This window comes from Sinohyriopsis cumingii, chromosome 2 (genome assembly GCF_028554795.1).
Source record: "Sinohyriopsis cumingii isolate HCF-2022 chromosome 2, ASM2855479v2, whole genome shotgun sequence".
Taxonomy (NCBI): domain Eukaryota; kingdom Metazoa; phylum Mollusca; class Bivalvia; order Unionida; family Unionidae; genus Sinohyriopsis; species Sinohyriopsis cumingii.
Genome location: NC_142962.1, coordinates 123,587,148 through 123,615,062, shown reverse-complemented (window position 1 = coordinate 123,615,062; position 27,915 = coordinate 123,587,148). Strand labels below are relative to the sequence as shown.

At 33.7% G+C, this 27,915-nt stretch overlaps 1 protein-coding gene across 1 annotated transcript in view; it reads right to left on the bottom strand.

Annotated features, from left to right (window-relative positions):
* Window positions 1-3,272: 3,272 nt before the first annotated feature.
* LOC149805742 (inositol-tetrakisphosphate 1-kinase-like) overlaps window positions 3,273-27,915 on the bottom strand; it is a 76,544-nt gene continuing 51,901 nt past the window's right edge. The window contains exons 5-10 of the mRNA XM_089950409.1: window positions 25,213-25,311; window positions 22,799-22,842; window positions 21,995-22,154; window positions 21,089-21,156; window positions 14,212-14,380; window positions 3,273-10,124 (exon numbers count right to left, since the gene is read on the bottom strand). Of these exons, the coding sequence (XP_089806535.1) occupies window positions 9,742-10,124; window positions 14,212-14,380; window positions 21,089-21,156; window positions 21,995-22,154; window positions 22,799-22,842; window positions 25,213-25,311 (923 nt within the window). The 3' untranslated portion in view covers window positions 3,273-9,741. The remainder of the gene's footprint in view (window positions 10,125-14,211; window positions 14,381-21,088; window positions 21,157-21,994; window positions 22,155-22,798; window positions 22,843-25,212; window positions 25,312-27,915) is intronic.

Here is a 27,915-nt window from a genome sequence, read left to right as displayed (position 1 = left end):
CCATTCGCATGGAAGCGCCTTTGGATGCCTCTACTCCATTCGCATGGAAGTACCTTTTGACGCCTCTACTCCATTCGCATGGAATTGCCTTTTGACGCCTGCTGTAAACATCTGATATTTTTAGCGGGTTTTCATAGCACCACCTTCGGGGAAAACCCCCTATTAAATACTCATTCATTGCTGTGAATGACCTTTATGTCAGATCATGTGGTTGCTGTTTATGCTCTGGTCGAAATCCACTATTTAAAGTAACTGGGTTGTATTCTCCACTCTCCAAAATGAAGGTTGCGGATTTCGTTCAGTACTTTTATGATTAGAATCACAACTATGAAAGCATCAATAACTTAGGTAAAGGCTCTGATATTAAAGAAGGTAGCAATTAGTTTTTATAAATTACCAAATTCATATGACTTAGTGATGTAGACACAGAAAAAGAACTTGTAAATTTCGAGTTTGAGAAATGGCAGCTACGGTTGGTCACACGGCTTCACTGACTTGATCGTTCTCTCAAGATTTTTAAGGACATAAAAAATTCTTCCATGAAAAGAAATTACACAGCTATAATGACCAAACTTTATTCGTAAATTTTTCCATACATAATAGATGTGTACCAAAAATGTAAAATGGTTAAAATTGCTGTTAAACGTAACATACACTACACTACTTAACAGTTAACATGCAGGCCTATGTGTATGGAGTCGAATAGGTAACAGGTGTTCTATTTATAGTGCACTGAACTGGGTAACTTTGCTATATGTGTATCGGAGGGCTAAAAAGGCATACACTCAATGTGGTAAAGGGTTATACTCCAAAGTTTTAAAAAATTGTACAAAGTAGGGCCCCTGAGCTTGTCATGGGATATGTACTGTTTAGTAACCCTGTATGCAAATCCTACCCCACCAACACATTTTGACATATTTTATTCTGTATCACCTAAATTTACAACTATTAGCTGCTGAAACATCCCCACAATGCGATCAACAATCCTCAATTATAACAAATAAAGATTTAACCCTTCATATCATGATCCAAAATCAGATAAACATACTATAAAATCTAATAATAAAAATATTATTTTTAAATTAGAGACTTGTCAGGATGCTTTTTTTAATTATATTGAGAATTAAATGTTTCACAACTATTTGTACCTTTTTAGCACTTGTGTTTATCTACCAGCATATTACATTATCTGCTTCATTGGAAATTTTAGATGATGTTAGATAAACAGTATTGTTTTTATTATTTCTTTTTTTACCTAATTGCATCTCATGCTTACCGGTATATGGATTAAACTTCATTAAAAAACAGAATAAAAATAATGCAATAAAAGTTGTGTTTGTCATTTTTATTATCATCTCTTTAATCCCACTCATTATATAAATTTGAAAATATTCTAAAAAGAAAGACTGCTGCATAAGAATAGAGCACTAATTAATTTGTCCAACTTTCCTAGTAAACGGAAGGGTTTCTTCAATTTGAAACTTTGCCTTGCAAATTCTTTATATTGATAATCAAGTTAGTGGACCCCAGTCTTAAGTTTTAAAGAAAATGGCATCAGATGTTAAACAAAATGGCCTTTTACAGTTTAACTTGTGGATGAAAATTCTTAGAGCAGATGGGTCCTTTTAAACTTCAAAATGTATCCAATCCAAGAAAGGACAAATCAATGCTACTTTATATTTGAAAAGAAGAGTATGACAATGAGTATATTGTTGTGCTGAATTTGTGTACTTGACAATCATTTGGCTAAAGTCAGACATGTAGACTAGTTAAAATGAGTGCAGAATATAAATAATTTGTATGTTTAATGCTTGTGTTCAGGTTATAATCCACATGGATTTTACCCATAAGTATTTTTACCTGCTGCAGATCCAGGTTAATAGCAAAAATAAAGGTACATTTTTCATAGTGCACTGTAATTATGGCATATAATATATAGATTACACTTTTTATGCTCATATTATGTTTTTCTTGTCAATTAGCAAAAATTACACTTAAACCTTGTTCAATATTGGCATATATGTATCTCCAACTTTTTTTTCCATTCATACTCCTAAAAAACACTTGCCACTTATTTTTGCCTTTAAAACTATCAAGACTGTGTCCACTGATTTTCAATTTAAGATTATTTTCATATGTGCTTGTTGTCCCCAATTTTACAGTACTGCTATGAAATGTCCACAACATCTAGGTCGGTCTACAAGTAGCTAACATATTTTGACCACCTTCGTATACAATCCTATTAAAACACATCTTTGATGAGAATTTCTGAAAAATGGTTTATAGGTTGATGGTTTTAAGATGTTAGCCAATGTGTCATGGATTAACTTGACATTTCTTTAGCTTTTTATGTAATCAAAATTATTTCTTTTGCTAATAAAACAGGTCAACCCATATCTGATGGATTTATTTGGTATGAAGTCTGTTTTTAGCTGGTACACGTTAATCTGAACTATTGCTATTTACAATTTGTAGATTTGCATATATGTACATGTTTCCAACATGCAGGTCTTGGTCCCATATTACTTTCTATAACTGCAGGGTAAGCAGATCTCGGTTTTTATTTTTAGTATGCAGGTCCCTGCCCCATATTCACTAAACTCCTGAACGTTAGACTCAATTTTTTATTGCATAGTGTTTTATAAAGTTATATAACTTTTTTAACATCATTAATGGACTAAATATAGTGGTTCTATCGAGTCTATCCCTTCTGAACTAAAAGGGGATGACTCTTATAAAGTGCTACAAAATGGTACAAAATACATTTTTTGTTGATTATTTTTGCAAAACTAGTTGCGGCTCATTCCATTAGCAAAAATATTTGCATAACCCAAGAGTTGTGATTTCCTGATAAAATCTGTAAGAACCAATTAATTTGCATCTGATAGGGATGAGCAGATTCAATTAATTTACTCTGGATCGAATGGTAAGCAGGACCAAAAACCACTGGTACTCTGATTGTAGTTCATTTTATCCCCAAAGCTGCATCAAGTTTTAAATACTTGAGTAAAGCAACAACATAGGTTGTATGCATTACACAGAATAGGCACTACTTGGCTCTGAACAATTTAGAAATGTATTGCAACTAATGTCTAATTAATACATTTTCATTTTTCTGTCTGTGAAAGACTGATCCTTTACTTCTATCCGCTACACCAAATAATTATGTAAACATGCCTGCCATCATGAATTGTCTCCCTTCAGAAAATTTGACTGGTTACAACACCTTCAAACAGTCGCCCTTGTCAGGCCAAACAATAAAACAAAAATACTTGTGTGCATGTGTATTTATCAAACTTTTATTATGTACTGCTATTACATTGAGAAATGTTAATATATAGATCTATGTCTTCTAATTACAATACCAAAACACAAATTTGCTTACCTCATGGCAAAGTGATCATTAGTCTTATTACGTGCATGTCCAAGCCAGTTTTCAGCAATACTAATGCTACTGCCAATTTATTTATTTTCTTTTAAAAAAATGACTAAAAACAATTTTTTTTTATATGCCAGATTGGTATGACTGAAAATTATGGCACATTAAAAAGAGAACTGATGGACAAAGAATTTCTAAACAAAAGATTCACACTGAATTAACCCAATATTACTGGAAGTAAACAGCACTAGCATAATCATGAATGTTGACGAAAAAAGAAAAATCCCATCACAAAAGAAAAGGAAAATGTGTAGATTTAAAAAAATACAATAAATACAACAATCATTTTGCAAATCATAACTCTACAAAAATATAATAATATATCAGCAGCCTAGATACATACATATTTGTTAAGCATTATTATTTATTCCCATCTAGAAAGTGTAAGGTATAGGAACGACATGAAAAAGGGGGGGGGGGAGGAAACATGTTTGGAAACAAACAAACAACAAAAAGAAACCAAAAAGAAGGATTAGCAATGCAAATATTTAAAAATTGTATCATTAAACTGAAGGTGAAAGTATAAAGGAGACTAATTCTGTATGTTCTGTCCTTGTTGAATGAAGTGGGCACCATCACATCACTAGTAATATTATTTATATAAATTTAAAACCAGTTTTGTTAATACAGATCAACTTCCTCACTTGAATTCAATTCTGAGGAACAACAGAGTCCTGTGTTATAAGGGATGTCATCTTAAAATCAGGTTAAGTTCAATATTGTAACTATATTCATCATAACAATGATATATATGACCATACCAGTGATATATACTGATGTAGTTCATAGTGTGGAACCACTGCATTTTCCAGCATTCTTCCAATTATGGACAAAATATCTCGAGTTAATTTCAGAATTAATACTATCAATTCAGGTGATCTATAAGCCTGAATCTCTTGGAACTCTACAACTTTCACCTTATTATCTACATCATTTTAAAACTAGACTTTAATATAAAACATTTCTTTAATATATACCTAAGAAATACAGAAAAGTTTGCTGAAATATTTTTCACCTCTGTTCTGATACTTTTCAAATTACTGGTAGAAGGTTCTGAATGTTTTTCAGCAACAGCCTCAAGGAAGATAACTCTGACAATCACTTCATTACTTGTTACAAAGCTGATATTGTCTGCAGCATAGATAAACAAGTCTAAATGACCAATGTGTCAATAACAGAACAGCCATAGAACCTGGAGGCCTTTGTCACAACAATATAGAAAAAGTTTACAATTTTAAATATTACCTGGAAACCCTAAATTTGTTCAAATAATCAATCACTCTCCAGCAAACTTTTGAGCTTAATTTTCCCATCTTGGTCATTAAACCATGCATTTGAGCCATATGACTTCAGATAAGCAGTGCAGAAACTGTGTTTGTAATTCTAATGCTAGAGTACCTGGATCACATCGTTTTGACTGAGCCAAGAATTCACATTTTATTTATATAAAAGTAATCCCGAAACATGCAGTTGTAAAGTAAAGGTTAATCATCCATAACATTAGTGATCACTATGGTTTGAACACATGACCACTATGTTAGGAAGACATATTTACATATCCTCTCCCATACAATTATAGGGACTGTTTCAAAATAACTTCAAAACGCTGGGGACTTTGTCAGTTTCTAGTGAAGATTTAGGAACTAAACTAACAAAATGGTTGTTTTAGTAACAAATCATTAAACATTTGTACCTATATTAAATACAATATCGTAATCCTTTCAGTTAGAATTACAATGTAAAATTACATTCTAAATGATTAAAATGAAGCAGCAATTTACTTCATATCATAAAAAAAATTGTTTAATTTTTAGAAATAAGTTTTACAGAAATAAGATAAATGGAGGGTATTTCTTCGCATTTTTTCCCCAAGAAAAATGTGCCATTTTTATGTCACTTTCATAGTAGCTATTGTACCTTTTAGCAAATTAGCACAACAGGCTCACCCACTGCAGCCTTCAAACACATTTCACTTGCTATTATCAGCCAATTAATATGTGAATTGGTGGTTTATACCTGACCTCTTTGTCTTTAATTGCTACTATTTAAACTGCCCAAGGGATAGTATTATATCAGTTATAATCATGACTTACCGTTTATACATGCTACATGTAACAGGCATATAGTGAAAGTGGTGGTTTTTTTCTCTCTATTTTTGAAGATTATTGAAAAATGTGTTTTCTCAAAACACAACCGTGTCAGGGGTTTGGGAGTACAAAGCATATTTTAAGCATGACACGCCATGCTTCAAATTGATTAAAATCAGATCTCAATTTCACGTAGGACAGTGGAGATTTAGATTTCACAGTGTTATGGCGTCAACATCTTGAAAATACACTTACGCATTTCATTAGTACAATCCATGTTTCCTCAGGCAAATTATAATTTTTTGGACAAGCCCAATGGCACCTCACTTAGAATACAGGACCTGTACAATCTAAAATTAGAGGAGCCCCGGGCATCGGACTATCAGATTTTTAGAGCACTGGTATATTTTTTCTAAATACAAGGTATCCCATTGAGTTGTGTGAATTCTGAATACAAGTTCCAATGGGACTTATACTGGAAAAAATATATCATCATGTGACCAAGAGCAACTAACACAAACTGAATTAGTATCTTTTATGTGTTTTCTCTGATATATATTGATCAGACATGGTAAATATTGTCGTAAATTGTCAAAAATGTAATTTATTAAAACATATTCCATCTCGAAGTTACTGTTCTCTTAAATAGCTACAATTTTCATCATAAGCCAATACAAAGGACAGCTTGATGTGGGGGGTGTTGCATGGGTAAATTTAATTTTGCATGCTTCAATTTAGGTATAAGATTGGTCTATAATAATGCATTAACACCAGGTGTATTTCATAGTGAAGTACAAAAACTAAAAGTTTTAACTCTATATTCACTTTATTTAAAATCTGTCATGCATACACCAACACTTTGTGCAATGAAAAATATTTTCAATACAACAGAATACATTAAAAAAACCCACAAAATAACTAGATTTGTGCTTGTAAAAAATGTTTGTTCCCACCGCATACCAAAAGTCAACTCGCCACCCCCCCCATTGCTTGCAAATCTAATCTGGTTGATCATATGCATACAAACACATAATGACAAATTTCCTTTTGCTTAAATATGCTTCACAGCTGAATTTGAGAAGAAAGAAAGTAAATCCATAAACTTTTTTGTGTTTGCAAAATATGTACGTCTCAATTGATGAGCAAAATGTTTAATAAATGAGCCAAAAATTTAAAAATTCCTGTAACAGCCTGAAAATCAAATCAGGCCATTTACAAATACAACCATGCTGTTAAAATTTAATTTTGCCCTTCTCTGATGGCTTTGACTAAGGGCTGTACCATTTAAACATACATGGTACCCAGTGAAGGCAGTTTTTTAACAAGTATATGTTAGGGTACTTTGATTTCACTGAGTTCATAATAAAATGATAAGAAAATTCAAAATTGCATCTATGGGTGAGTACCCCACTTTAAAAGTACTTCCCTGGGTCCCATGTATGTTTTAATGGAACAGCCCTAAATTGTTATCAAACTTTCTGTCCAAAATGTTTAAGTGCAAAAAGTTCAAAAATGTGTTAATACAACTTTAGGCTTTCTTTCAAGAGCCTGAAAATCTGATCAAGTCATCTACATATGCACACCAATATGTCAGCCAGATCTAAGCTATCATGGTCCACTTTAGAACTGAAAATAGGAGAAGTCTACCCCTTCATTTAAGAACAAAGTTTTTAAAAAAATAAAATTAACAAAGGGCATACAAAAATAATGCAATATTTTCATGCATTTAGTTGCTTTTTTGAACATTTATTTCAATGTAAATTGAATCATGCACTTATGCATCCTAAGTGGACCCTGTAAGTGGTTTTTGTGCACTCTTGATAAAAAGTTTCTCTGAATGGACATAAGTGGACATAAGTACAGATAGGACCAAAGGATGAAGTCCCTTTGTAATTTAAGGAGTGTGGATATCAACATCAACATTACAAACATGAAAAGTCAAGATGTACAAGAGTGTATTGTAGTTCTTCAAAGACTGAATTAGTCAAATATCTTTAAACAAAAAAGGTGTCAAAGCAAACTGGTATAATTTAATCAATGCAGTCTGATGCAATGTTTAAAGTTATATTTTTCAAGGGCCAAACCAGAAACTTAACTAAACATGAGAAACAAAAATGTATTTATCTTTAATATCAATCTTAATTAATTCACTTGCACCAATTATTTTCACCCTCTTAGACTAGTGATAGAAACTTGATACATTAAAAAAACAATCCCATAGATTCAAATATACCAAATTTACCTTTAGTTTCAATTACTGGTGTATGAATATCTTTGTTTTCAACAATCTGTAATTAGTACTGCTTAAAAAAAATTGTGGTAAACTTCAATCTAATAAGGACAAGATGATAATTTGCAAGAAATATGAAATAAGAACATTAGGTCAAGCTTGTGCCCCATTTTCCTTTCTAGCAGAGACATTTACATTTATATATTGTCTATGTACATATTTATAAAAATTATTAATTTATCTACCTACAAAGATTATGTGAGAGAAATGGTGACTTGTTAATAGTTTTCATACATAGAAAAAGCAAATCAAGCAACATTTTTATCTAACAAAAGAAACTTCTAAAGTACATCGTTTTCCAGCACAAAAGGTCAATGCAAATCCAGTTAACATAAACTGTCCACCTGTTTTTTTTTTCTTCAGTTAGAACATTCCTTTACTCCTTTACACAGATCTACAAGCAATGGTTCCATGGTGTTCAACAAATTTGTATTTTAAAAAAATTTCTAATTACATAATTTTAACTTTAGAAGTAGTTCAGAAATATTATCTTTAGGATCCATACTAAATTTTATCTGGGAGATGGGGCAGGGCAAAATATATTTTATGTTATAAATATATTTTCTCCAAGATAATAATGGTTTAATTGGCATTTTTTCCTGCCAAAAGGTTTAAAATTTGTAATCTGATCATCATGAAGTAGTCCTAGTTAACAGAATATTATTGTCTTGTTCTTCATGTTAAAAACTTGGGAGGGGAGATCTTGGTATTTGACCCCTGATCCAGAGTCACATTGGGTCTTCCATTTTCTCAAGCAAATTAATCTGCAATGACTGATGATAAGCATTTAAATTACAATAAAATCCAATGGGACAACAGTAAAAAAAATTTGGGTAAGAAATTTGTTTTGGGGGGCATTTATGACAAAACAGTATTGCACTTGACAATTTGAGGGCATTAATGGTAGTTTTACCAATATTAATAGTTAATATCAATTTTATTCAAGTAAGTAATACAGGCCTGAAATTATATCACAGTGCATATAATATAAATGCCTATGCTTTTGGAAGGATAATAGTTGCATTAAAATGTTTTATATACTGTAACGATTTCATCATAACTTTACAAAGCATTTTGAGAACTGACACATTTCCAGACAGCCTGAAGTAACTAAAAAATTGTTCCAAACAATGATTACTGTATCTGTAATTGAGGTAATAACTCAATTAAAAAGAATGACATGATTTCAAATCACTCTTGAATCCTATTTAATCCTCAAGGTCAGGTCAACAATACTAACAAATTGCACGACTCTGGACATGATGTATTAACTAACAGATAATACACCTGACATGCTTATCAGTTAAAAGTTACATATGCAATTGTTAGTTAAAAGCAGGAAAAATATCAAGGAACTGATTCTAGTCATATTTTTAAAAGTTGATCATTTCAGACTGGTAATATTGCTGTTATTTTTAAGAAAATGTTTCAAAAAAAGATTGTTTACTGATATCAAGAACTACTTAAATAACTGTACCTTTGAATATAAAAAGTTATGTAAAAAAATCTTATCAATACAAATATGGTTTTAAAATGTCATAATCTGTGATACTAACACCACCATTATATCCTCAAAATCTCAAACACAATCTGATACATATAAAATGTATCAGTCTGTCTTCTTTTAATTGTGGGCATTCAAAAAGTTCTTGATATGCATGACAGATGTTAAAATTAGGTTGTACTGTGTTACCACTGTTGCAGGCATTACAAAAATTGTGGAAAGGGTCAAAAAGCTATTCTTTACAATACAGAATAAAGTAAAATTGTCTCATTTATGCAATTTAAGATAAACCAGTTTATTAAAAATTATTTTACTAAATAAATATAGAAGATCTTGTATTTTGAATATCAGCAGTGAAAACATCAAGTCACCATTTCTATCAATGAATAAAGCATATGAAACTAGGGTACATATATCTCCCCTACATATGAGAACTATAACCATTGATAGATGGATAAGTGTGGTTTTTCTTAATGAAATTTATTTTATTCCTTTGCTCTGACGTCAGAATCACCCCTGAGTGCCACTCTTTATTAATGGAATCTGTCAATGTTAACTCTTTACCAAGTCCACCAGTATGTTTCTCACAAAAACAGACCTTCTCCTCATCACTTGAAGAGTCGTCAAGTTTTATTCGTTTTCGATGTGCATTTTCAGAATTCAAATCTCCAGATGGTTTTCTACCAGTATCCTTAAGTGGAACTTTGGTCCCATCTTCTCTGGCTTTTCGTTCTTCTTGCTGATTCAGCAGAAACTGTAAGTGTTCCAACACATCTTCAAAGAAATTATCTACCTCATCATAACCTGGGTGATAAGAATAAGAACGTTAGAAATACAAGGCCTTGGCCAGCATGTCAAGCCAACAATTAATATGATCTTGACCCTACGATCATATCAGCACATCACAGACATAATTATCTTAGTTTCATAATGATTTACCTAAAGTATACAGAATGCAGAAAATCAGTGAAAGACTTATGAAGAAAAAAATGAAATGAAGAAAAAAATACAAAACCAAAACCTGAACAAAGTTTTTTTGGTATGACCCTGACCCCTTCTCTAGTGTGATAATTGTAGAAAAGACTACATTGGGGAAACTGCTAGAATGCTAGAAGCCTTGAAACAAGAGTTAAGGAACATGTGTACACCAACTGAGAATCCCTGACAGCAGTTGGTGAACATTGCAAAGAATCAGGGCATACCATTTTTTGGAATAATGTCAGAGTACTCAGTAGAAAGAACAATACCCTGAGGAGGGAAATAAGAGAAGCTACTGAAATCATGCAGTGGGAGCCAGTGTTGAACCATGATTCCAGATTGGAAACTTCTGCCATTGTAGGGAAGGGTTTTGTCAGATGGTCAACATTTAGTTGATCATGTGACTCCAGTCCAGAAGTCATTCCTCTGATGAAGGCCTAATGTGAAGGTCAAAAGCTAAGAAGTCACAACCTATTTTCCTACTGATAGTTATCTATTCTTAGTTTCAAAACGTTAAATTGTAAACTTTCTATGAAATGGACTGCATGGTTAAATGAGCAAGTTCATGTGTCTTAGCTTCATATGAATTTATTTCTAGCATAAAGAAAAACCCTCAAGGGTTTTAGGAAATAAAAAACAAATTAAAAATCTGAACCAAAAACTTAATACAAGCTTTATTTTGACCTCGACCTCAACGAAGGAAAGGGCAAGTATGAATTGCCAAAGTTTTATATTAATTCATCCCAAGTATGAACAAACTCTATCAAGGCATTTTAGAAAATATATACAAACAAAACATTTCAATCAAAAGTTTCTTGCCAATTTTCTGTGACAGTAATCATGACCACATGGTCATATGGGAATGTACTTGTGTCACAGATGAAATTGTCTTGCCATCCTGTTGATTCATCCCCAGTATGATGAAATTCCATTAAGGTGTGAGGGAAATAAGCAAATGAAAAAAAAACATGACAACTTTGAGAATAGGCAATGAGGAAATATATGCCAATGAAAAACATAATAAAATGCTGATAGTGTAAAAGTTATTGCTATCTTGCTTCACGCCAATTTAAGCTAACAAGAAAATTCACATGATCTGTACTTGACAGAATCCAAATTTAAAAATAGTTGCTGTTTCAGCAGAAATTGTAACTTTTCCAAGACATCTTGAAAGTAAATTTTCTCAGAGAACACTTATCCCATCACATCCAGCCCTGCCACAAAGATAAACTTTTTTTGCACATTTCCCATTTATTTATATCATCCAGACTAAGAAAATAGTACCTATCAGAAGACACTCTAGATGCCCCCATCTCTGCTAGCTAGTTTCCTATATACAATTGGTTTGTTTAAGATGGAGTGATAAAACGGAGGAACCCCACTGTCGTGGGGATGTGTTGGAATTCTTACCTGAAACATTTACAACACAAAATTTCCTTTCTCCACTGAATACACTACCTGATGACATTTACATAACAAGTGTACTTAAATGAAAGAGGAAATCCAAAAGCATACAACCCCTACGTTGACGAACAAATGGAGGATGTAATGACAGGATCTCCTTGTGATTAGCAAGACCATTCTCCTAACAAAGAGGCAGCATAAGTAATGGATGACTGAAATGAAGCAACTGGCAGGGAACAAGGAGAAATGTATGCTTTTCTTACAGAAGAAAAATTAAAGACAAATTCAGCAAAGTTTTAACTAAACATCTGTGAGGAGATTGTAGATTTAGTGAATGCCTGGGCAACAACCTCTGGACCCACCAGACTGACCTCTCCTCACTGTGAGGCAAAATCCTGAAGGTTATAAGAAGCCATATGTGCTTGATATCACTCACCTACCTTGTACATCTCAACAGTTAATAATTTCACTAAGCAGGTTCATGTAGTACTGTAAAAACACAGCCATTATACTCTCTTCCCATATAACATTTTGATTGCATGTGTTTTAGTACATCCTGATAAAATCAATCTCTCTCTCTCTCTCTCTGTCTCTCTCTCTCTCTCATATAACTCAAGTCATCCATGAACTTGATAATATGAACCCATTTACAGTGGTCCCCCTTATACATGGCCAATCCTATGGCATCAGGAAAGAGGCCATAGAAGACAGGTGGCCTTTCCAGAGTGGGACGTTATTTGTGAGAAGTATGTGTATGCAGTATGAAAGCTACACATCACTTCAAAGCATTAATATTTCCATTTACAAGTAGCATTAATTATTAAAGTGACTTATTTCATGTTAACATAATTAATAGTTCTTATTCTTGTGGGGTACAGTTGGCATGTTCAATGCAAAACCATTCCAAAAAAAATAATTCAAACTTGGTATATAATTCTCTTTTCATTTACTCTATTACTAACTGCTGCAGAATATTCTCCTTATCTTTTATGCATTTGTTTATATGAGTATTTCAAACATAAAATGTTTTGGCAAGAACTCTTGAACACTCCCCATTGTTGTCAAGTCAAAATAACTTTTACTTTTTCTTCTAATGTATTAATTTTCCATTTACGTCATGACAGTTTTGTAACGATTTATCCTATGCTGTTAATTGAACAGTAAAAAATGGCATTAAACCCTACAACAACAACAATTGAACAGTAGTGCTGACAGTGGTATAGCTGTGTGACAGACCAACCAGCTGGGCCCCCCTATTAGCCCAAGGAAGGCACAACTGTCAGCTGATATGTAGTCTGACTCACTGAACCAACAACTCATCAGCCCATAGAAGAGTCAGTCGAGAACCTTGTTGTTGTTGTTGTTGTGGGGTTTAACGCCATTTTTCAGCACGATAGGCTATACATGGCGGCCAGTATTAATGGTGGAGGAAGAACCCGGAAAACCCCGGAAAGAACCACCGACCCACGAGAAGCTACTAGCAAGCTTTCTCACATGCCCACATTGGCTGAATCTTAGACTCGAACCGCCGCAGACAGAGGTGAGATGGCAGTGATCCGTAACGAAGAGCGCTTTAGACCACTCGGCCACTCGGGGCCCCTCGAGAACCTTGAAAGGCAAAAGAAGTTCAAGGATGTTGAAATCATGTTCTTATCAAATCGCAACAAAATATGTTCAGTAGTTTCTGAGCTGTGCCAGTTACAAGCAACAAACAACATCCCATGTGAAGAAATAAACTTATCTGTCCAAGGCCAGTTTTCCTAACTGGGTCTATAAGACAATGTGCACATCACAATATGTTGAATTTTTTTTCTGAGCCATACTGATTATAATAATCTGCTTTAGCAGAGATTTAAAACTGATGGAAAAAGGGAAATCCCTGTGAAAATTGTACCCGAAAAGGTGAAACCTTTAAAAGTTACATATGCCTGCAATAGTCAATTCACCCACCAAACTGAATCCAATCATGTGCAAGGTTTGTAGACCTTTTGTGGTTACAAGTGTAAACAGACTGACTGACAGACAAGATGAATACTACTGCATCTGCATCTTGATATGAGGCCTTAACACTAAAAATGTTAAAACAATAAACACATGAGGCAAGTAACATCCCATGTAAAGATATGAAATTGTTAATGGCTGTGATTTTATCCATAATGGATCTGACAAGACTAAACCCATAAAAGGAATTTTTATTTCTTGAGACAATGTACAAACCAAGCTGCATCAGAATGGGTTGACTGGCTCCAAAGCTATGCCAGGCACAAGTTACAAAGACATGCTGCAGTGGACAATTAATATTGATGGAAAGAGGAACATAACTCCATCAAAACTGAATGTGACAAGATCAAATCTTTCAAAGCCCCATCTACATATAATAGTCACTTTACCTACCAAATAACATCCAGAAGAGTGAATAAACAGATGGACAGACAAACTGACTGAAAGGTGACTACTATAGGGCTTAATGTGTGGCCCTAGAATTTAAAGTATGAAATTTTCAGCTTACTGGGAAATACATTAATGTCGATCACAGCAATTCTGTTGGTATCACATTCGATGATGACGTCCACTCCAAACAGGTCTAGTTTTAGAGCCCGCCTCAAAGCTTCACTTAATTCATAAAACTTTGGCATGTCAGGCTGCGGAATGGAGCTTTCTATCTCAAAACAGTCCATCTGAAAGAAGACCAAAGCATACATGTTTCCTTGTATAATTAGATATAGAGGATCTCAAATGGGTAGTGATTTAATACTGAATTTATGAAACGAGTTGAATAATGTCCAGCTTTTGGAAGCCTTGGCGAACAAAATCTGAATGTTATTTAACAAGTTTCATAAATATTAAATCATTACCCATTTGAGATTTATTTTATCACATAGTTTTATTTTAGTAGAAACTATTTAGCGAGAAAGAAGAATGAATAATTTCATTCATTCTGACCGACGCTGTATCTTTCATTTGCTGTGTGTAAAAAATAGTCCCAAAAAAGGTTGAATTAGTAGATGTATATTATGAACATGGTTCCCACACTTTTCTAAAGATAAATTTCCACATCACTTCCAGGGTTTTTCCAGGATGAAATTAATTTTGTTAAGGTTCACATATGACCATTACTGAATGGAATTCCAGATTTTAGATTGTAAAACATGCATTTTCTAAATCTAAAGATGTTTCTCTATCAAGGCTCTCCAAAATATCTAAGTCAGAAAAGAAGATCATGTATAAAACCACAAAATGTATCACATGAAGCATGTTTGATTATATTCCTATAAATTGGCATGTAAAGTCATTTCAATGTACAGAATACAAATTCTAACATTATTTTGCTGACCCGCATTATGTTGCCAAGTGGGAACAACATAATGAACATAAATTAATTCTACAAAATTCTATAGCAATATATATATATATATATATATATATCTTATAGAAAGTAAACATTTCCTATTACAATATAAAAAAAAACAATAAATGCAAATAATTAAAATCTTGTCTTGTAATGAAAAGAGTTTAACCCAGACATGATTTTGGTATTCCCCACCAAAAAGCTGAAAATTTGAAAGAGTGGTGGTGTGGTGATGGTCCTCCCTTGCGAGGTAGTGCCCCTGATCCAGAGGTCCATGGTGCTGAAGGCCGCCGGCCAAAAATGCATTTTACAATCATAAAAAATTGCTCCTGGTGCAACTTATGATCGTAATATATAACAAAATAATCATTTGAAAAACTAACAAGCTTACCAAAAATTTTCAACTGGACTTGAATAATTTCACAATATTTACTGTCACGCGAATCTGTTCTCCAAGACTATTTTGGTGCTTAAGTTATTTCATGTGCATGTCAGTGTTCACATCGTAATTAAGTCACAATAATTTCTCAATTTTTGCAACAAATATATTATACTTCTCTCTTTTCATAACAAATCTGTAAAATAAACACCCAAGTACATCAACTATATACAAATAATCCCATACATTCACTTGTCTTTTTCTCCAATGGAAACAACCTGTTGAGATGCTAGTCGAGCTCTTTTTGCGGCTTTGGCAAAGATTTCTTTAGCCTTCCTTTCTGACTGATTTTTTCGGTTCAATGTGCAATCGTTTTTTTTCCTTCTCAGTGAGATCTTTTTCTCTTTCAAGCTGGTGCTTGTATTGGCAAGATGCAGTATGCATATTTTGACAGAGAGCTACATCTGTTCTCTCATGCAAGAAATCTTTCTTCTTATAGTAATTAACTGTGCTTTTTCCAAATGCCTTCTGAGCTTCAATTTTTCTGTATGCAGCTTCTTTTGTAGATACTGTCCCAAACTCTTCCAACTGCGATTATTATAGAGCAGAGGTCACAAAATACCAGTCCTCTAGCGTTCAGTTTTCTTGTAAACTAACCAACTAAATTTCCATCGACTTTTTGCTCCAGCCATTCCCATTTCCATATGATTCTAAACTATTATCAAAACTCCTCGTGACATGGTCTCTCTCTCAACAACTAGGACGCCATATTTTGCAAGCACAATTGTTCTTTCCACTGCCATCGGTTTCTATTACACGAAGATTCATTGGATGAATTTAAACTTTTGACCAATCAGAATACTCTTTACAAGAGTCGTGGGCTAACTAATATATGGAATGAATACATTACAAGGGTCATTGTGAAATTGGACCGAACAGACCTTTTTTTAAAAACTGGATCGGAGATGAAGAAAAAAAAAAGGACTATCGTATTTACCGCATATGTTGGGACACGATAAAATAATTATTTTTTTTCCTGTCCCAGAACTTATGGTGAAACATTTTTTCACTTTGGTCATATGTCCCAAGACTTAAGAAACTAAATAAAATTGTATTGCATTTGTGCTTCCCTCCACCCCACTGCACGTTGCAATAAAATAGATAAATAAAATGTTGAATTGATAATAAAAAGAAAGAAACTAACCTTGTGTTGTTATCATTTATTCCTTTTTCCAACATGAGCATTTAAGAATAAAATAGGATTCCATACTGTAGCGTGTATCAATTATGTCCGATACCACACACCACGTTGTTCACATAAACATTGAGAAGCAATTGTGTGTGGTTGTGCTCCAAAGTTTGAACATGTTTTCCGACTGAAAACTGGAGCCAACAAAATCGCAAACAAGAGGGAAATAGTCGACCAATATCTTGAAGACGCCATTCACGCAAGACATGGTGTTGGGTGCAAAATAATCAAGATTGAATTATATCCAGGTCTACTGTATGACAGTATGTCGCAAATAAAAATGATCATTTGAAAACACATTCACTTAAGTGTAATTGACGATCTTTTCACCAGCTTGGGTTACAAAATTATAATTACCATTTACCCGCAGACGTCAATGATCCTTTGTATTAATTATAATCACAGATGCCAAACACACAGAACATAGAAGCCCTGGTGGTGAATAAACACGACTGGCAGCAATCAGTTAACTCCTTCTTTGAACCTACTGACAGGACATCAAAGACAAAATGTGATTTTTATTACAAAGCAAGCCGATCTTAGAAGCCGACTTTGGTTACTTTTTTTTTCGGTAAAGGATATCAATATAAAGGTTATTTTATTGCAAAGCAAGCCGACATCGGATACTGACTGGATTTTGTGAAGTGAGCCGACTTTTTGGGGTTTCTTTTGTTTGTTTAATATACAAAGACAGCAGAGATATGGAAGTAAACTTGGGTTCCTTTTCAATTATATTCATGGGAATTTTGAAAATAAATTGAAACAATAGAACAAATTTTGACGCAATATAGTGCTTTGTGCACAGATGTCGATGAATTCGCAAACGAGAGGGAAATAATCAACCGATATATTGAAGACAACTGCTATTCACACATGGCACGGTGTTAGGTTCAAAATAGCCAAGAATAATTTATATCCAGGTCTAGTGTATGACAGTATCTCACAAATAATAATCATTATTTAAAAACACATTCACCTGAGTGCAAGTGACAATCTTTTCGCCGGCGCGGGTTACAAAAGTATCATTACTATTTATCCGCAGACATCAGTGCACCTTTGTAATAATTACTACAAAAAATGCCAAGCACATAGAAGCCCTGGTGGTAAATAAACACAGCTGGCAGCCAACAGTAAACTTCTTGGAACTTACCGACAGGACATCAAAGACAAAGGTTATTTTTTATCACAAAGCAAGTCGACGTCGGAAGCCGACTTTGGACTTGGAAGCCGAGTTTTTTTTTTAAAGGATATCACTACAAAGGTTATTTTATTGCAAAGCAAGCTGACCTCAGAAGCCAACTTGGATTCTTTTACGTGTGCCGATTTTTATATTTTAGCTTCGAATAAACAAAGACGGCCGAGATATGGAAGCTAACTTTGGTTTCTTTTCACCAGTATTCATGACATTTTTTAAAATAAAGTGAAACAATGGAACAGTTTTTAAAGTTTACAATATAATGCTTCGTGCGCGAACATCGATGACCCAGCATCATCCAGAAGATTTGGAGCAAAATAAAATCACGTGATGAATAATAGATCATTTCGCCGACAATATGATCATTAACATGGATAAAACTCGAGCGTACTTTGATCGCAATCCTGGATGGACTGACTATAAGATGGGCATCAAAAGTGTGAGAATTAGCAAGACTGGTGCAGATTTGAAAACATCTGACTTTTGTCCTTGCAGTTTCCACTTCAGGTGGTGTGGTGTCTCTAACATTTTTTCACGGTATGAGAAAGCTAAAAATATATTCATGTACCAAAAGAATAGATCGTACATGTGCAGGAGATGGGTTTTGTTGATGAGATGCTGCTGCAGTGGATTGAAGAGTTTTATGTCAAGTATACAGGTTTATATTTTTTAAAATAAACTTTCAGTTGGAGTACAATTTCCGACATGTAATTTTCGAATGATTTAAATGGTGTCCCACAACTTACGACTCGAAAAAAACAATGTGTCCCGGAACATACAGTGCACAAAAAAATTACTTTTAAAATTAATTTATGGTGTCCCAACAAATACGGAGTCCCAACATATACAGTAAATACGGTATATCGAGAAAAATCGGATTCAAGTCAGAAGAAAAGCTGAATTCTGCTTTAAAACAGAAAAATCACGTCTGCTAACCCTAAATTTATCTGTGCCAATAAAATCCCAAGCAAGATTTTTCAAACAACCTAATCTCCTTAATACAAATGATCTAGTTAAAAATCCATCATTCAAAAAAACATTTTCAAACAGGTTGATTTAAATTTTGACTAAAGACTTCAAACTTATATACTGTTGTATAAACAAGGACTGAACTTTTCTTCTTGTAATTCGTTAAACCAGTCCCCAAACCTGTATTGATACAGGGGCTTGTATCGTTTTTTAATATATAATACAAGGGATGACAATTTCTCATTTCAGCTCTGAGATTCAACAATTTGGACAACAAATTTGGCTTAAAACGAATAGGAGTCCATTTTCTAATCCGGGTTTCCTTCAAATACCCCCACCCCATTTTTCATATTTGGACATTTAGGTTGGGGTGTGGGGTCATGGCAATTGCATATAAAAAATTTGGAATTTGCTGCCACCATGCGTAGCGACATATGGTAGTTGCTTACCAGTGGGTCTAGCAAATTTAAAGTTATGTTATATCGATTCATACTTGCATGAAATCAATAGGGAAAATTATTTATTTTCTCAGAAATGGCAAGAATTATAAATGTGTTGTCTTTGATCTGCTGACAGACTAGTTGAAACTACAGCATAAATGAAACCTGACCCTGTTCTCACCATTTGCAGTACTAGTCACATGACTTTACAAATCTCAAACAATGACATCAGAAGTAAAAAAGTCATGTGATATCAACAACAAACCTCTTTTTTTAATGTTGTACAGAAATTAAATTATATCAAATGAAAATCAGATATTTTTTAAAAAAAACCCAGCAATCTGACCAGTCTGATTTATCAAGCAGAGAGCACATGCCAACATGGTAGTCATGTGATACAACAAAACTCCAGAAGTTGTTCTTGGAATACATAAATATTGAGAATTTTGTGTTCTTTCGTTTTTTAACGTTTTATTACAACCAGCATACAACTTTCACACAGATACTTCAAGAAGAAGCATTCAGTCTCAGATTTGTTCTTATTTTCCTATGAGAAGCTGGTGTGAAAAATATCAAATCTTTCCACATTTTATCAACCTGCTCCAAGTTTCCTCTAGATTTTCTGTCCCCTCTATCAAAAAGCTTCACATAATGGTTCAAGTAATATATCCTGACAGGGAAATCTTACTTGAAAGGCAGTCTTTTGATTGGTCAAAGTATTTTAGATCTTTGTGAATATTTTCCTTTCAACCCCATGACTAACATCCAGACCATTAAAAGCAACTGTTATTAATTCTTTTAAAAAGACTCATTCTGTACTGTCTGCAATGAAACTGGATGTCAATCTGGCATCATTTTCATTGAAGACTAACAAGGCATAACAAGAATTTTGGTGGAAACCCCATGAGCAATGATAACATGATTTTCAAGATGGATGCCATGTTGGCCTTATTAGACATCAGATTGGCACTATTTCTATTTAGTATCAATTAGATGTCATTTGAAGTCTTTTGGTGCAAGTATTGTGTCAATATGACCAGCCATTCAAGTTGGCCATTGTGGCTATCATATTAGAAATCGGATTGGCACGATTTCATTTACAACTAACTAGACATCATTAGAAGTCTTTCAGTGAAACCAAATACACAGCACCGCAATACAGGTGGTCCAGGCTGGCTGAGTTGTCCAAGGTGCTAGCAATTATAAATAAACACATCCCACCTCCTTCCATGTGAGTTCAAGACTTGGGTATGTGAGACTGCTTACCAATATCTTCCCTTGGGTACTTGATTCTTCCCAGAATTTTCCTCTACCAAATATACTGGGTGGTAAGAAACCATGTGGTGTGATGGACTGGAGTAATGTTTTTAATATAGCCTCTTGTGGCAATTGTTCACTTATTGAGTTTCTGTGAAGTCCAGGAGATGAGCTTTCACACTTCTTTTGCCTTGTGCTTTTGGGAAACCATAAGGTTCAAACAAATCGGTGACACCTGCATTGACTGTCAGACAAAGAATATGTACAGTAGATCTAGTCAACTAGTGACCTCTGAATTTTACTTCATTAACTAAAAGGTGTTTATTTTGGCAATTTAATGGGTAAACAAATCAAAGACAAATCAATATAATAATATTTGAAATATCATATGATCTATGCCTTTGATCTGCAGGACATGTCTGGCAAATAGAAGATTTAAGGATCTCTGGTACATGTTGACTGCAAAGCCCCCAAATCTGGCATTACATTTCTGTGGTCAATAAACAAATAAAGGCTTCAACAAAATGGAAGATATGCATTATATTTACCTCATTGAGGTGATGGGAAGAATCTGGTTTGGAAACATCTTGTGTGTCAAAAAATATAGTTGCATGGTCTGAAATGATATTAATTGGAAGGTCAAAGACTTCAAAAGCATATTATTGGCAAATGTCATAAACTGTTCATTTTTTGTTCTTCATCTTCTTAACAATCCATAAAAAAATGATTCATGAACATTACAATTCTGCCAATCAAACAATATCAAACCTACATCCTGAAAAAAATCCCAAGCAACTCAAATATGAATGCATACACTTTGTATAACGAGCTTCTTTTACAATAATCTGTCACTACAACCATTTCTGTTGCCTATTCTGGAGTGGAAAACTAACTCGTCCAACTCAAAAGGTTGAGTCAAAATTACTGGTTGTGAAGTAACTTTTTTCTCAATTCAAACAATCTTCTGCATGCTACTTCTTGGCTGAATAGGATGTTCTGTCAAGACTGTCACTAATTTGGTAGACGGTGAACTTCATTTTTGAAAATGGAACTTTACCTTTTGTTTAGTTTTTGCAGCACATGTAAAAGTTACTCTCATTCTTCGATACTGATAAGTGCTTACATGAGGTACACCAGACCTGTATCATACTGAAATCACTGGAAATTAGTGTCAAACGGGCACGTGAATTTTTTAAAATTTTTTGAACCTCTTTTAGTATCAATGAATTGTTTTGATTAGGAAAGTTAAACACTTTGTCTATAATTATAACTAAAGTGTTTAACACATATTTTGATGTCTTATGACAAACAAAATGTACTGCTTCAATTATTAAAGGTACAATGGTATAAAAAGAATGCAGTCCTTTTTTGGCACATTTTTGCATCTCTGCATTAGAAAATCTTTCGCAAAGAATAAGCAGGTAAATAACAGAATGAATCACCCAGATTCTTACCCCCAGCATACATGTTTTTGAGAGATGGCCTTTGACGGATGTACTGTTTGCTGCCAATTTTGAAGATTTTATATAAGGTTGCATTATGGTTTACAAAGGTCTGGGCAACACATGGAGGGCTAATGTCTTTCAGTCCTTCCTCGTTAAAAATTATGGCCATCTGAAACAAAATCACAGGGATGCATAAATTCATTCTTATCATCATTCTCATATGATATGCCCACACCCTACTTTTTGAACACAGTGAAACCTTCCCAATCTGGCCCATCTATAACATAGTCTATCTTCAGACTGACCAAATATTTTGGTCTCTATTAAGTTCAATCTAATGCTAATAAAATATCTTTGTGATAGCAACCTCTATAAAATGGTAAGAATTTTCAGCCCCAAAGTGTTCCTTTAAAGAAAACTCTAATGTTAAGCCCACCTATTTAACTGATTTACCAGGTTCCCTTTTCACATATCCCACCCCCTTAGGCTTCTTATCATGGGAGAATTATTCCACCTATTTCATAGTTTTGCTCGTATTTACAGCTTTTCAATGCAGCAAAACCTGTTCCAGAAATGGCATGCATAGTATGGATGACAGTAAAGATTTTAAGACTTGGTGTATTATATATCCATCAAGGTTAATCAATACAAGATTCATAACCGTCTTTCTGAGAAAAGATTTTTAATATAAAGATTCATTTTTATAGATAAAATCTACAAGAAGCTCAAAACAACAATTATCATACCATCATTACCAAATCTCAAAATCTGAGGTAAATGCATATTTATCAAGATTTTTAACAGAATACCTACCTGATGACATGTTTTGGTGCCATGGGCCACAACAGGTTTGCATACTGCAAATAAACAATTGAAGAAAAAAAATTATTACATAACAGCACAAAAAGAAATAAAACATGTTATGAAATCTGACTAAAGCTAAAAAGTTACTCAGTAGACACAGACATGGATGAGAAATCATAACTGACCTTACTCTGACCTTTGGCTTGGAACCAGCCACCTGAATGGTGACCATAATGCACTGTCCAGTATTGACGTACAACAGGAATAAGACTGATGTGAATATATTTTATGTTTCAAAAGTTAACACAAAAAGTTAATTGACAAATACACAGTGTCATGACATTATACACCAAACTTCAAGGTCTGATTTGGTTTTGTGGGGGTATAAAGCCATTTATTGAGCACTCCAACACATGGTGTGAGTGATTGATCTTGATAGGTCTTTTATTTGTGCTCACAGAGGTGTAAGTACTGTTTTAGTATTATTGGCTGCATCAGCTACCATTGATGTTATTCACTCTGACAAAAACAGTGTAAGTATTGAACTTGTTAGTAGCTTGAATTGAGACATGCGGTAGTTTTGTTTTAAACATTCATGTGACTGTCATTTGTGACAGCCTAATTTTATTCTTTTTGTGTTTGGTTGTTGTAGATGTTACCTCAAAATTAAATACCTACTAATATGCAAACTTTCATGTGTAAAACCATGAACTTAGGCACACCCCCATATTATTTTAATACAAAAAACAAAAACTTTAGCCGTACAAAATAAATGATACTACAATATTACTTACCCAGACAAAATCCATTTCTTATCATGGTTACCTTTGAACAAACTGTTCATATAATCAACCTTTAACTGTACAATTGTATGAATTATGTGCATAGTTGTTGTTGTTGTTATTGGGTTTAAAGCCATTTTTGAGCCCAAGATAGACTATACATGATGGCCAGTATAAATGGTGGAGGAAGAACCCAGTAAAACCCAAGAAAGAACCACTGCTCCAAGAGAAGCTACTGGCAAGCTTTCTTACATACCCATATTAGCCAAGCCTGAGACTCGAACCCATGCAGACAGAGGTGAGATGGCAGTGATCCATAACGGTAAGTGCTTTAGACCACTCGACCACTGCATAGCTGTAATTGTACTGCAATGATTTGCAGCCACTGGGTGAAAAAAAAGAATGGATGCATAGCTGCCAATCCCAGAGTACGAAAAATACTGAGTGCTTATGACAAAAATACTGATTTTTAAAACTTTAATGCATATGTAACTATCTACAACCATCAGTAAAGTAGGACAACAACTTTCCTAATTGTTTAATGTCAAAGATGAATGTGTTGCACTCCTGCACCATCTGAACGGGCACCCTGTTCCATTCTTGTGCCCATTCAGATAGTACAAGAGTGCAATGCAATCACACTTGGACATGCTGTTTATAGGAGCTTTTTCCTCGTCTTATTATTGATATCAATGTACCATACTTCAATGATGATCAGAATTCTGTGAGATTTTTTTTTACTGAACTGTTTTTGTTCTTGCACACAATTAATCCTTTGTGATTTTACGGTCTAGAAAAAGTGTGCAAAATAAATCTCCAGCAACACTAGGAACTGAAAGAGGAAAGTTAATTTCTAAAAGAAATTTACAGAACTAACTTCCAATCGAATAACATTAAAGTTCTCTTTGGTATTGATAAGCATTATAAATTCAGGCTGTGTTGATGAAGCAGCAAGATAGTGTTTATTAACTTTTTCATGCTGTTTTATGTCATGAGTACCTCCATGCCCAATAGCAAAATCACAATTACACGTTTTGCAAAACGCAAGGTTTTCTCCTTTACTAGATAGTTTCACAAAACTAAACACGACAGCAAAATTGTCCTTCCAGTTCTGTTTTCTTTTCTTTCCTAAGAGAAAGTTAAGAACCCTCTGCTTTTCTTTTCAATATGACTAGAAGCCAAATATTATGAAGATGAGATACAGTGATAGCAGCAACTGCTTTACTAATCCAACATGGTGGTTAAAGACTGGCATGGTAGCCTCGATTTTGAATGAACCAATCATATTTTAGAACTCTCTATCCCTATACACATGTGATAAATTTACTATCAGAATGGAACTGGGTGTCCATTCTAAACAGAAAACTGCAAGAAATTTTTTAACTTAATTTTTAAAAAAATTCATAACAGATTTTTAACAAGAAAAATGTACAGCCGTATTCAGGTCCAAAATATGGAACAAATATGGAAAAACAGGACACTAGGCAGCTAAGTGGATGGATAGATGGGCACATCATTCCATAGGTATTGAGGGAACAGATGAGGAATGAAACCAAAGCTTGCTACATTACCAAGATAATTACATACAGTACTAACTAAGAAATCAGTACTAATGAAAAGTCATAAGAAGTTCTGACATACTTATTGGAAACTGGACTTGGGACTCCTCAAGTCTGCGCTTGTTCTCTTCTTTGTCTACTGAGGTGAGTTCCACAAAGGTTGGAGTGAAGACAAAAGAATCTGAAATAATAAGATGAAAGAAGATTTTTCTTGAAAAATTACTTTATAAAGTAAAATATAAATTAACTGTATAGATTTCATTTATATGATCAAAGCTCAAATTAATAATGGAAAGCCAAGGTAATCATAGTATTAATCATTTTAATGTCTGAAATCCTTACCATGTATACTGTCTGAAAAGACCAACTACAAACTGCACACACCCAGATCTGCCATCACATAATGTATCAACAAACCTGGATCTATGCAGATTGTTAGAAGTAACCAGTAGAATTTACAACATTGATCTTGATCTGCAGGAACATAATGAGCTGGCAAATCTTAGTCTATGATGTATGCAAATGGACCACACACACATATATATATATATATATATATATATATATATATATATATATATATATATATATATATATATATATATATATATATGTATATATATATATATATTTATATATATCAAATACAACTTTTACCTCTATATACAAAACTCAACATTTTGATTTTTTTTTCACTAACCCAAAGGATCACCAAAATACAGTTTTTACTGATCCTGATTAAAATCAAACAGAAGACAGTTTAGTTTTCAATTCAACATTTATTAATTATTAGCATCAACTTGAAACAATAACAACTGTATTTCACCAACAACTCATGAAAAATGTTCAAGTTCATGTTCAAGGACAACTTTAAGTGGTGGCTGCACACCTTGCAAATTTCTCCACTGTTTACAATTGCCACTGTCCAGTGCACTAAATATTTATCAACAATAATATAAATATTAAAACACTGTTCAGTATAATTCTGAATTTAAGTCTGTGAACACAACTTTATCAGATTCAGCAAGACTATCCTAATACCCTAAACCTTTCGTTATCATCAGTAATTAGCAACAGGTGCCACTGTGTCAGGGCACTGGTGATCACAATTAATGATTTTCTCAAATGGAAATCTCATTACACCTGGTATTTTCCCACCTTTCAAAGTATATAAAATCTGAGTTCTACATCTTAAAGTATTCATGGCTAAAAGGTCAACAACCAACATTTGACAAATATGACATAGGTGGATTTATTCACAAAATATCTGATGGTAATTAATGTCTAATGAATTTTTCAAAAAGCAGAAAAACAAAGTAAATGACCATACATGTTCGTCAATGACTGCTTTATAAACAACCTTAAATTGTATTTACCAAAATAAGGGTGAAATGAATTAAAATATTTGCATGAAACCCACAAATTAAATCCTTTTTAAAGGTCACTCATGACTCCAAGAATGGTAGCTCTCATCATCCTATGCCAATGCAAAATGTAAACAAAATATGAATGATGACAGTACAACAAAAACTGGGCTTAAAAAGCTTCATTTTCTGAAAAATTGGTTATACCAAGTGATCAGTTTATAGAATTTATAGTTATTTTAAGACACACCCCCATCAAAATTTTTTTTATAAAGTTTTAATACAACTCTTCTGGTGTAATATTTTTTCGAGGTTATACTCATTATGTAAATTAGATATGTCAAAATAGTGTGCCTAAATTTAAACCAGTTAGGCATAAAATGAACTAAATTACAAGAGGATAAAAGGAAGTAGTATTACAATGAAAATTGCCGTATTTAACATAAGCGAATAATAGGTGTATATATAGGCAAATAATTGGTAAAAGTTAAACCACCACAGAGAATTTTCAAGAAAACTAAAAGAAAAACAAAATGTTTAACAAAACTAAAAGGAAGCCAATCAAAACCGTGTAAGAATGTAATTGGGAAATCAATTTATAGTCTAACATTCCACTACTTAAAATACAGAATAAATATTTTGGAGAACCAAATTGATGCCAGTTCTTTCCCTGATTCCACATTCAAAAACCTGCCTCTACTTGTTCAGTCATGTTGTTGTAGTTGTTGTAGGGTTTAGCACCATTTTTCAGCACACAATAGGCTATACATGGCGGCCAGTATTTACGGTGGAGGAAGAACCCGGGGAAAACCCCCGGAAAGAACCACCGACCCACGAGAAGTTACTGGCAAGCTTTCTCACATACCCACACTGGCTGAATCTGTGACTCGAAACCACGAAGACAGAGGTGAGATGGCAGTGATCTGTAATGGAGAGTGCTTTGGACCACTCGGCCCCTCGGGGCCCCTCCTGTTCAGTCATGAACTGTGTCATATGATATTGCTCAAAACAATGGTTAGAATTATGAAGGAAAAACATCACAAAGATGGAACTTCCAGAATTTAATTGAGACTTCTAAAATTTATTCCATGCAATAATTTTGTAGGTAGAAATGGCATCATTTTAATATAGGAAAGGCTACATACAGCAAGAAGAAGTGTTTATAAAAACTAAGATGTCAGTATGAACATTGGTTAAGAAGAAGCAGCTTAACAAAAATTTTCACAATGGCTATTATGACAGTCATTTTAGGAGGTCATCAAATTAATTTAGGACCATCTATGACATTCCCTTCAAGAAGAGCAGCAATAACAAAATCAAAGTGGCTATGCTGTAGGGCTGACATTTTAGAAGAATTCTTAAGTCACTACATTTATCCATTCAGGAGAAAAAGCAATAAAAAGATGCATACCTTAATGGAA